The sequence below is a fragment of the Pongo abelii genome, chromosome 7 (assembly GCF_028885655.2).
Source record: "Pongo abelii isolate AG06213 chromosome 7, NHGRI_mPonAbe1-v2.0_pri, whole genome shotgun sequence".
NCBI lineage: Eukaryota > Metazoa > Chordata > Mammalia > Primates > Hominidae > Pongo > Pongo abelii.
The window spans coordinates 128,670,052-128,682,363 of record NC_071992.2 but is presented as its reverse complement, the minus strand read 5'-3'; the positions used below and the strand labels follow the sequence as shown (position 1 = coordinate 128,682,363).

The window sequence follows — 12,312 nt, the reverse complement described above, 5'->3', positions numbered from 1 at the left end:
CGGTGGCTCACGCCTATAATCCTAGTACTTTGGGAGGCCGAGGTGGGTGGATCATGAGGTCAGGAGATCGAGACCATCCTGGCTAACACGGTGACACCCCGTCTCTACTAAAAATACAAAAAACCGGCCGGGCGTGGTGGTGGGCTCCTGTAGTCCCAGCTACTCGGGAGGCTGAGTCAGGAGAATGGTGTGAACCGGAGAGGCGGAGCTTGCAGTGAGCCGAGATTGCGCCACTGCACTCCAGCCTGAGCTACCAAAAAAATTAAGATGTAAGCTTTATTGTGTATGTTCACTTCTAGCTCTAATAAAACATATATAGTATAAATATATATACATATACATCTATATTCAGCAGAAATAATTTTAAAAGAAAACAAATATTTTAGATGCAGCGGATCTAAAATATATCTTCTGATATATTTTATTTGGAGACTGCAAGGAGGCAAAATACTCTTTTACCTAGTATCTGTTCAGTAAGCAAATCACTATTAAGTAGAAAAAATTAATTATGCATAAAAATAATGCTAATAACTTGTCTGCCTCATAATTTTTATTCAGAAACTAAAATCACCTTTCCAGCTACTGCTTAGACATTTATATAAGTATTCTCCAGGTGTTTTCAGAATTTCCAGGTGTAATTGCTATGGCATATGTGGATATAAACAAAGGCAGTATTATTCATAGAAAGCTATTCACCAAGGATTTAAAGCAGTATGTAAACATAATAATAAGATAAGGGCATTCTCTCAAATTGAGGCTAGCAATGTAAAATCATTGCAGAGGCATTATTTTTAAATTTGTCAAACACGTTTCCCTTTCCTTAAAAAACCGGATGCTTGCATTACAGTTTCACTGACATTATATTGAAACATTGGGGAAAACTTCAAAGAAGGAGAAAGCAAACTTTTCAAAAGATGAATATTAGGAGAATAGACTTGTCAACGAGATTAATCCTTTTAAACAGAAATTTAAATCCTTCCTCTACCCTCCAGGGACTTAGCTCAATTTTACGAAGCCCAGCTATAAATGCCAGGTTTCTGTTCTGTCTAAAAATTACATTGTGTTTTCCTGCTTGTTTAAGGGAAGGTACAATGTAAGGTTTTATTTTTTATAAATAAACAAATCAACCCTTGCATCACTAAAGCCCCATTCTTAGTGATCAAATTAAGTAGTTACCCTGCTGGTTCTTTCGTATAAAGAGTTGTGTGAATATTTTATGTGAAAGAAATATATTCCATGGTTTGGGAGAAAATTTTTACAGAGCAGCTTAAGTATAATATATGGAGTGCAAATTTTGTGTAAGTGTATCAATGTGTGTATGTGTATATGTGTGCTTGGGAGAAGATCCAGTCATTTAGCTCTGGTTTGAAACCCAGGAATCACATTTATCTACTTGCACATGTCAGCACACCTCCTCCCCAACAAGTTTCACATCGCCTTTTCACCTAATCTGTTCCTTATTCTCTCAATGCTCACTTTAGATACCACTTTTTAGTGAGGTTCCTGAATGCTTCCCTTTATACAGCAGGCCAAAATCACAAGTCTTTATTTAGCATAATTGCTTTCTTTAACAGACTGTAATTTCCATGAGTGCCAGAACATTTTCTGATTGTCCACTGCTACATTTCCAGAGTTAGTAGGGTAGTGAGCCTTTAAGTATGAAAAGAAAGAAAGAAAGAAAGAGAGAAAGAAAGAAAGAAAGAGAAAGAGAAAGAGAGAAAAGAGAGAAAGAAAGAAACAAAAGAAAAGAAAAGAAAGAAAGAGACAGAAAGAAAGAAGGAGAGAAAGAAAGAAAGAGAAAAGAAAAGAAAGAAAATATTAGGGTAGTGAGCCCTTAAGTATTTGTAGAAAGAAAGAACAAAAGAAAGAAAGAAAGGAAGAAAGGAGAGAGAAAGAAAGAAAGAAAAGAAAGAAAGAAAGTGAGAGAGAGGAAGGAAGGAAGGAAGGATGGAAGGAAGGAAAGAAGGGAGGGAAACATCCTCATTTATCTGTTATTCTATTAAAATTATTTAAATGTGTGGTTCTACCATTTCCTCTTTAGTTGAATTGGGAGAAATTATATGTAGTGTTCTTCTTAAAGCACAGATTTCTCATTATTTCTTATAAATGTTAAAGTACATTAAACTCTTTGCAAACTTTTATGAATGAAAGAAACATATTTTTACTGGTGTAATTAATTATATTTTGATATAAAAATATGTTTGTAGTAGCCAAACACCAAGATAACGTTGACTTACATTTAAAAGATCCCATGACTCATATTCAGAGATATACCCACTGTCTGATTTCTTATTAGCACAAAAGAAATTCTAATGTAAAAAATCACTACATTTGTTATCCTGATTTATTGTAATGGCCTTTACGTTGTACATTTCTTTATTATTTCTTAAGTAATCAATAATTACAAAATGGAAATAATCTCAAGGCCTCATCCAGATCTGTTAACAACAAACATGTTGTTCTAGTACCTTTGCCATAAAATGAATGAGCTAATCTTTCCATTTCTCTACATATTTTCAAATTATTCTGTAAGTCTCTTTGTTCAATATCTGGGTACAATGAAAACAATGCATCTGTTGTGAAAGGATTTTATTTTTTGATCTGTCTGTTACCTCTAGTTTTGAAAGTGTTTTGCATAGGGATAGAAAATCTGTCAAAAAATACTGTGGTTTGGGTTTTACTATTTTATAATGGGAGACCGATGACAAAAATGTGGAGAATGACTGGAGAAAATAGGGTAAGAAAAATGGTTGCAGGGCAGACAAATAGGGCCTTTTATTTTGCTGTAGGTGGTGAAATGAACTGAGCTCAACATAGGAAGAAAAACCACTTCTAGGTTCAGTAACATGGCATTACTTGTGGGGAGATCTTTTAAATAAAGATGTTTTATAAGGGGTCCTTCTTTTTTTCTAAAGTAATTCATTTATAGTATCTACACATGGATTATTAGCACATAATATTTATAATAAATTCTAAAGCCCTATGTTTGACTATATGCATTAGATACTAAATTTAATGAGATCTATAGAATTTATTTATTATCTTACTAATAAATATGCATTAGCAATTTGTCAGATATGGATAAGGGCTCCTTTGTACTTTGAGCCCCCAAACAAAGACAGAAATGCTGCTGCTGCTTTTCCTTCTGGGTTAGAAAAATAAATGAACATGTCTTAAAGGTCCATAAAAACAGTCAGTTGTCCCTTGGTATCCCTGGGCAACTGGTTCCAGAACTTCTGATACTAACATTCACAGATGTGAATATATAACTTATATACATCCTCCCACATACATTAAATCATTTCTAGATTACTAATAACACAGGATATGATGTAAATGCTAGGTAAACGGTTGTTATACTGTATTATTTAGGGAGTAATGACAAAAAAGTCTGTATATATTCAGTACAGATACAGTTTTTTCCAAATATTTTCAATCTGCAATTGGCTGAATCCACAGATGCAGAACCCATGTATTACAGAGTGTCAACTGATTTTTAAAGCAATTAATGTTATACTAACACTGTTTTACAGCAAAACTCCGAGAGTCCTGCTTTGATCCAGGCAATATAATGAATGGCACCAGACTTGGAATGGATTATAAATTAGGGTCAACAGTCACCTATTACTGTGATGCTGGTTATGTTCTTCAAGGTTATTCAACACTCACCTGTATCATGGGAGATGATGGAAGACCTGGATGGAATAGAGCCTTGCCAAGTTGTCATGGTAAGAAACATATTTTTTGGCTGAATTTTCATGATTAGAAAAAAATCAAAAAAATATTTAAAGACATTTCTGTGTTTCAAAACATCAACTATTCCACATACAATCTACAAGTGTCATATTGGCAATGCAGAGATTTTATCAAACATTTTAAAGTTGAATTCAATAAAGACCTGGTTTTGGAAAAGTGCTTATATTCCCAGGTGTCTCTAAAGCAATATGTGTACTATAATAGGCAAACTTTCTGAGAACTGGGTTACTGCCTGTCATGCTAATTTGTGTGCCCTCAGGACTTGTACCTGAAAACGTTAGGTGCTCAGAAAATATTGGCTGAGTACATGAGGAACAAACACACTGAAACTAACATTTCAACACAAGTAGATAAATTTAATAATTTAAATATTATTAAGAACTGGTGATAAATCTTTATCTGTAATAAGGATAAAGAAGAATATGTATTTCTTCTAGGAATTAGGTTGTCTAGAAGGAGATATAATACTGCATATTTGAAAATCATATACTTGTATATAACTCTCTGTATATAAGAATGGAGATACAGTAAGAAAGGAAAAACAGAGAAACAGTGATATCATTGCTTAGGGTTACTAGAGACTCCTTAATCCATTGAATGATCCTAATGCATTGTACAAAAATTAACACAGAGATGATATCATCTAGGACAGATTTCCCCAACTATAGGCCACCAACAGTGAATCATAAAATCAATTCATTGGGTTGTGACCAGCATTTTTATAATAGACATAAAAGTGAATCAAATAAAATTAAATTAAAAGTTAATAAAAATAATAGGGAAAAAGTATACTTTAAGGAAGATAGAGAGAGTACTTTTTTTCTTTGTTGTTGAGGTGGAGTCTGGCTCTGCTGCTCAGGCTGGAGTGCAGTGGCATGATCTGGGCTCACTGCAACTCCACCTCCTGCAATCAAGTGATTCTCCTGCCTCAGACTCCCTAGTGACTGGGATTACAGGTGCACACCACCACACCCACATAATTTTTGTATTTTTAGTAGAGATGGGTTTTTGCAATGTTGCTCAGGCTGGTCTCAAACTCCTGGCCTCAAGAAATCCATCCACTTCCGCTTTCTAAAGTGCTGGGATTACAGGAGTGAGCCACCGCAACTGGCTGAGAGTACATATTACTTTTGGAACTTTTCTTTGTTATATATAAAGAAATAAACAAAATACAATAAATATACATCTGTGTATGTATTTACCTGCATGCATTCAAGTGTTTGTTTGAATTGGGCTATGATATAAATTGCGTTTTCTACTATTAATTTCAGTGAAAATAAATGACAATTTTTGATATCTAATATACATGATAATTTTTCCTAGTTGTAGAATGTATTCACTTATAAGAATTACATGTGCACAATTTCTGACTTACCCCTCTCTGGGTTTATTTTGTCTCATCTACGAAATAGAGATAATTAACATTTTTTACTTCAAAATATTGTTATAAGAAACAAAGAAATGGTAGACATCTTCTGATTGGTCCATGATTACCAGAACAGCTGGTTAATTTGTGACTTGCATTTATGGTTCATCTATCAGAAGGTAAAAGGAATAAATACAGTAGTAACTACTTTGGGATTAAGTATTCCAAAGAGAGAATAAGTGATTGATGGCATGGAAGTTTATAAGAAATTTAAGAGAAAGGGTCACTGGGTCATATTAGAATTTAGAACCATAGAAATTAGTATTATGTAATTTAGAATTAGAAAAATCTAATTTAGCTAGAAAAAATATTAAACATAGAAAATAACTTTTCAAATTTTACTGTCAATGATCATTTGGAAACTATAGAAAATTTCTGAAAAATTTCCAGGAGCCAGATTCAAAATAACTAAAAGTCCTGATGCAGAAATATCAAAGGACACAAAAAACTATAGATTATTAAGATAGATGTTAATCACAGAGATAAATGATTAAGTAGATGGCTTTCAATGACAGGTGCAAAAGTCAGGAACACTAGAGTAAAGCATGCTTTCGCTAAGAATATGCCCACCTAATATAATCATATTCCTTTCCAGTGGGTCATAGAAATGTTAGTTTCAGCATGAAAAGTGCCATAATATTTTTTTGAAAGTCCTTTTGAGCCAAAACCATTTTATAGGATCAATTATGGTCCAATTAAGTATACTTAATGTTGGTTGAATAGTTCGTATCTACAGACAATTTAGAGCATACAGCAGACCTGGATTCAAATAGATGTCTTCTGACACCTGTGACCTAAGGCAAGCTGAGTCTTGACTTTTAAATCTCTAAAACTAGATTAATAGTTATTAATTCAGTAGGTTATTGTGAAGATTCAATTAGTAAACACAACACATACAGAGAATCTAGTAAAGTTTCTGAGAAAAGTTGGAATATAAATATATGGGAGTTGTGATTTCCAACGCAGTGTTCCAAGAGAAGCAAAGTGCTGATAAACACGCATCATATCTTGCATTGGGTGTTATGTTTTAGTTAAGTAGTATACTTCTGTCATTTTAATATTAATTAAAAATAATTTATCTATATTATGATGTGAATACACGCATTCATTCACTCCTGAAAATTGAACAGGTGTGGAGTATTTAAAAATTTCCCTAACAGATAATTTTTACCATCAGTTAAGTATTATTAGACTTTTAATCAAAATGGACGTGATATTATGGAAATCAAATAAAATTTATTCAGTGAATTCTTTAAGCTAATAGAAAAAAAGTTCAAGATAAGTTTATGATTGCAACCAATAATTTCTAGTATAGTTGGGGAAAAAATCCTGTTTTAGAACTAGATATATTTAATACTAAACAATGAATTTTTTTAAAAAGTCTGGGTTTCTGCGTGACTTTTCAATTTAGTATATCTAATCATAAGATATTGTGTAATTTGCAAGGTTGTTGAGAAAATCATATTAAATAACTTATTTTAAACATTGGTCCGTGGCTGTCACTGTCACACAATAAGGAAGATTTGATATATTTTTGTTTCCTAATCAATGTCACACAAATCAAATTATTTTTCTTCAGCACTTATACACAGGACTGGCTGACTTTCAGATGTAATAACTTAATATCTTTTTTTTTTTTTTTTCAGACAGGGTCTCACTCTGTCACCCATGCTGGAGTGTAGTGGTGCAATTGTGGCTTACTGCAGCCTGTACTTTCCAGGTTCAAGCAGTTCTCCCACCTCAGCCTCTCAGGTATCTGGGACTACAGGCATGTGCCACTACACCCGGCTAATTTTTTATTTTTATTTTTTTGCAGAGACAGTGTCTCACTATATTACCCAGGCTGGTCTTGAACTACTGGCCTCAAGTGATCCTCCCGCCTTGGCCTCCCACAGTGCTGGGATTACAGGCATGAGCCACCACATCTGGTCTAACTTAATGCTTAAAAGTCAAATTTAGTATTTAAAGTATGTGTAATAAGCCAGAGGGTTCATTGTTCATAAAAACAAATTATTTTTTTACTTTTTTAAGATAATTTTTTTATTTGTATCTGAGATATGCATATGATAACTAAGAAAATAATAAAAAAGTAGCTCATATTTAAAGCAATGGTCATCTGCCTTATCCGTCTCTATCCTCTTATTGGTCAGAAGCTGAAGATTCTAATTTCTAGTTCTAATTGCTCTGATGTCCCCTCCCATAACTCCATGTAACATAGGAAGATCTGTTTCTTTATTTACCAGTTCTAGATAATAATATCTCATTATTCCCTGATAAAAAAGATGATGTAACATACACAATCCCTCTCTTCAGTGTTTCAGAGTTATATTATTTGGGGTTATTCTAGTGATTGCTTTTGCTATACATTAATATGTGTATGCCTCTATTTCTAATTTTATCAATGTTTGAGAATTAGGTGACTGTCCCTTTGCTGCTTTTCAGCCTAGGTCCCATCCCACAGTAGGTATCCTGACTAAAATCTCTGATGAAACTTTGACTGACTGGTAGGCATTGCTTTTGAGTGCGTAAATAGGAAGTTAAATGTGATTCCTAGGAGAGAAAATAAGCAAAGCTTTTTCTTTGTTTATTTTTTTTTTTAGTGTAGAAGCAAATACCAACATGATCATATTCTGCAGACCCTTAGAACACAACTACATTTCGCTTTTTCTTATAATGTTGCCTTAGTCGCACCCTAGAAGAGCATAAGCTCCATGCAGTCATAGGCTATAATATCGTGTTTAGCATGTAACACCTTAATTTATATAAATAGGCTCTTGTTAAATATCTGTAAACTCAAACTGAACCATATCAATTTATAAAGTTTGTCTATTTTAGAAGATAGATTTTTATCATGATTTAGGATTAAGCGTATATTTTAAATCTGAAGAAAATGTTTTTAAGAGCTTAAGTTGGACACTGGGAGATTATATTTGTCAGAAGTAGATCCAAAATGATTGCATCCTGTGGTAAGTCCTGTTCAGTGATGAGAAACTTTGCAGTTTATCTCATTATATTGTCATATATATTAAATAATAGCAGAATAGCATATCTGTACCTACAATTCCTTTCGTGATTAAAAAAAAGTGTTTAGAAAATAATTTCTTCCCTGTTTATTTTTCTTACTTTAAAAAGTATCTTTTAAAACTCTGTAGTAATTTAGTTATATACAGTCATACTGAATTAAAGTAGAAGTCATATGTCATTCTTATCCATAATCTCACTCAATATTAGGTAAAGGTAATAAAACAAAAATAGTGACAGATTCCAGATTTTCCCCTTAATATTATTTGCTTGATTTATCTGACCTAATCATGTTGCCTTGACTTATTTTATCTAATGGCGCAGGTCTACCCTTATCCAGAGCACCTGCCATCTCTTACCTCTTTTCCTCTCTCCTAACTAGTTTTTCTCCTTCCTTTTTTCTCCATATAGTATCTTCCAAACACAATACAGTGACCTTTAGAGCATAGTTCAGATTATATCATATTTACTCAAAATCCACCAATGGCTTCCCATATCAGAATAAATGCCAAAGATCTCATAATCCAAAGTTCTACTTCATCTGCTCATACACACCCTGACCTCTTTATTGTTTCCTCCCTCTGCTACACTCTTTGAGTGACACTAGGCTCCTTGATATTTCCTCAAAGCACTGATCAGACTTGTACCCCACATCTTTTGCACATGCTGTTCTTCCAGCCTGGATTACACCAGCTGTCTGGCTGGCTAGCTGTCTCATTTTCTTCAGGCATCTAATCTCTTGTCTTCTTACTAGAAGAAAATTCCTTTTTACCCACCTCCTGCTCCTCAGAGCTCCCAGGACAGAATCAATATCTATTCTAAAACTGCAACTCTATACCCTGAATAAAGATTTATTTGATGTATGTAAAGCCCAAAGTACTTTCAGGACCTCCTAACTTTGAAAGGTAAATCATTAAACTGGAGAGTACTGACCACAGTACGAATGAAATACTATTAATCTTTTCCATTGTTACAACATACAGTGAGCATCTAATTAATAGGCAGTTATAATATATGACCCTAAGAATAAACATGTTTAGACTGTTAATGAACTACTAGCTCACCAATTATTCCAAAGAAAAGATTATATCGTTTGTTGATTCCTTTTAGTCAGGTATCAAAAGTACCATTATGCCTGGTCCTGCATTTAAAATTGGGGGTAACAACATGAATTCAACCTCATCCTTGCCCTCAGAGAGTTTATAATCTGATGAGATACAGGCAGGTAAAGTCCATTGCTAGAAATAAAAACAGTACTGTGAGCACAGCATGGATATACATCTGATCTTGCTATGAAGAGAAGTCAGGGAGGCTTCCTTATGAAAGTGATATGTAAACTGAATTTTAAAAGTATAAGTAAGAAGAAACTAGGTGAGCCACAGGAAATAAAGAGATTATGTGTTTCACAACTAGGGTTCAGCATATGTAAACATGTAGAAGCAAAGAGCAAATAGGAAATACGGGTGAAATTTCAAGTAATTCAGTAAAACAAGAGCATAGGGAGGAGGATTGTTGACAGATGACAGCTTATCTGTATCAAGCTGGTAATAATAATATTACATATTGTTTTTGTATTTCACCATAATGCCATGAAGTAGAGACTATTAATATTCTCATTTTATAGATGAGGAAACCAAGACATGGAGAAGGTTCATCCACCAGTTCAAAGTCGCACATGCTTAGCAGTCTTCTTATGAAGCCATGATCTTAATCACTGACCTATAGGTAGACTGGTTAATTCTGCAAAGGACTTTGTATCGACCTTTTTATATCTCCAGAACCAAAGAGTGCCTGGAATATTTTAATTGGTTTGATGTTTTACAAATGATGTATGGCACTAAGAATAAGTGGTGAGATTGAAATCTTCCTCCAGGCTAAGTATAAGAATTAAGAGAATGTAAATTCCTACCAAAAAAAAAAACCTGATAGAATTTTTCATCTTAAATGCATTTTTGTATTTCATCTGAAATACAACTCTGGACAGTGTACAAAGGCCTATATAGATATACTTAGCCAGCGCTAGCTCTGTTCTTTTCAATACCTTTGTTTCACATATGCTGATATAAGATCTGGATTATGAAAAAAAAAAAAAAAGATTTAAGTAACTCAATCACTGGTGACCTCTAAGATCTGTCAAAAGTGCCTAAACACAAATATGTTAAGATTAGACATCCAGTGGTCTTCTGGCACCATTCTCTGTTCAACTTCCAAGTATATGTGTAATGATACAAGCTTTTAAAGGAAGAGCCCTCTTACCCTGTTAATTAAAGAGAAAGCTTTGAAACAAACCAAAAAATAAGAAGTCAATTTTATAATTACAGCTTTCCAACTTTAAAGTCATCTCTAATTGGTAACCTCATATGCCTTACTTTTAATGAAATCATATTGTTTGGGTATATATAATTCAATAATAAATAACTACACTTTTATTTCAGATATTCTGTTTAAATGGCATGACTTGTCTTGTGCTAAGATCCTTATGTCAAATGTCCTTGAGGTTTACAAAATTTTTTGGGCATGTGAAATAAGTCTAGAGTCTCATTCCATTATCAGTGCATATAGAGATTATCTAATCTAATATACTGAGCCATTGGCATTTGAGATCATTTAAATATGTAATATAATTAAAGCATGCAGACAAAAGATTCATAAAACAAATGCTTAGTGGTAAATTATGTCTGTGTATCATCAATATCTGCTTTTCATCAGCAGCACACAGGAATTTTGTTCACGGATAAAATACACAGATTATGTGTTGGAAAGGTTTTCAATAGAGAAGCGTAATGTATTTTAATGTATTTTGCATTGCATTGGGATAAACCAAAGCATATTTTGTTGTCATATGATAGGGGAAAATTATTATTTAAATGGAAACAAGAAGAGATGCTAATGTTAGTGAGCACTTGCTATTTTTCTGACAGTCTTACATACACTCTGTCTCCAGTTGGCCTCCTGGATGCTAGTCTAGAGAATCACTAACATTGTTATAAACAAATCCCTGCTGCTATGGATTCTGGAGCATACTATGTGGAGTAGCCAATGTAAGAAGCAATTTGCAAATCAATGCCTATAATTCAGAGTATACAAGTTGAGAATCCCTAATCCACAATGCTTGGACTGGAGTTTTTCTGATTTCAGATTTTTTTTGGATATTGGAATATTTGCATTTATACTTACCAGTTGAACACCCCTAATCTGAAAATCCCAAATCCAAAATGCTCCAATGAGCATTCCCTTTGAACATGAACTTTGAATATCATGTTGGTGCTCAAAAATTTCAGATTTTGAAGTATTTTGGATTTTGCGTTTTGAATTAGGGATGCTCAACCTGCATTTTATTGTTACCATTGACTTGGGGTTCATATTTAAACCATATCTCCAGATGGACAGTCATATGGATTCTCATTGTACTAAGATGTGCCCCATTCTCAACTACCATGTAGTCAACATTTAAGTGAGACCTCAAATGTACCTTCCTGGTGTACTGTCAGTTTTTTTTTGTGTGTGTGAATGTGTGTGTGTTTAATCAACTTAGTAATTATCTTCTTACAAGTGAAGAAAATAAAGTATATAACAGTAACTGTTAGAAGTCATGGCAAGATTCATATGGTATTAAGGTAATAATAACATTACCTTATACACCATTTTGAGGTATCTGAAACGATTATAATGCAGTATAAAAAATCTATAATTTCTACTGGTGACAAAGTCCCAGTTAACTTTTACTATTCATGTGCTTTGTTGCCTACATTTGTAATTAAGAGAAATGCTAAAATTCAGTTAGAAAAAAATTCGGTTAAAGTCTAGAGAAAATATAGACATTTTTCTTCTTCATCTAAATTTCTGGAACAAGGAAAGGAGCTCCTGAATATAATGGAAAGGAGAAGATGGGCCACATTCTTTTCTTTAGAAGTCTGAGGTGGAATAACAGCCAATGCTACTAGTAGTCTTATTTCACCCCAGGCTTCTAGAAGATACAGAGTTAAAGAAAAATAGAGGACCACATCCACCTTGACCTTCAACAGTCAGACAGTGACCTCAACCATTGAGAAACAGTTGAATTGATGTTATGGCTTCCTCTTCTTTGGGATGGAGTACTCTGCTCTTGA

General features: G+C 33.6%; 1 protein-coding gene across 4 annotated transcripts in view; it reads left to right on the top strand.

Annotated features, from left to right (window-relative positions):
* CSMD3 (CUB and Sushi multiple domains 3) overlaps window positions 1–12,312 on the top strand; it is a 1,211,731-nt gene that overhangs the window by 930,696 nt on the left and 268,723 nt on the right. For all 4 annotated transcript variants that reach the window (XM_054518783.2, XM_063726791.1, XM_063726792.1 and 1 more), the window contains one exon: window positions 3,534–3,728. In XM_054518783.2, the coding sequence (XP_054374758.2) occupies window positions 3,534–3,728 (195 nt within the window). The remainder of the gene's footprint in view (window positions 1–3,533; window positions 3,729–12,312) is intronic.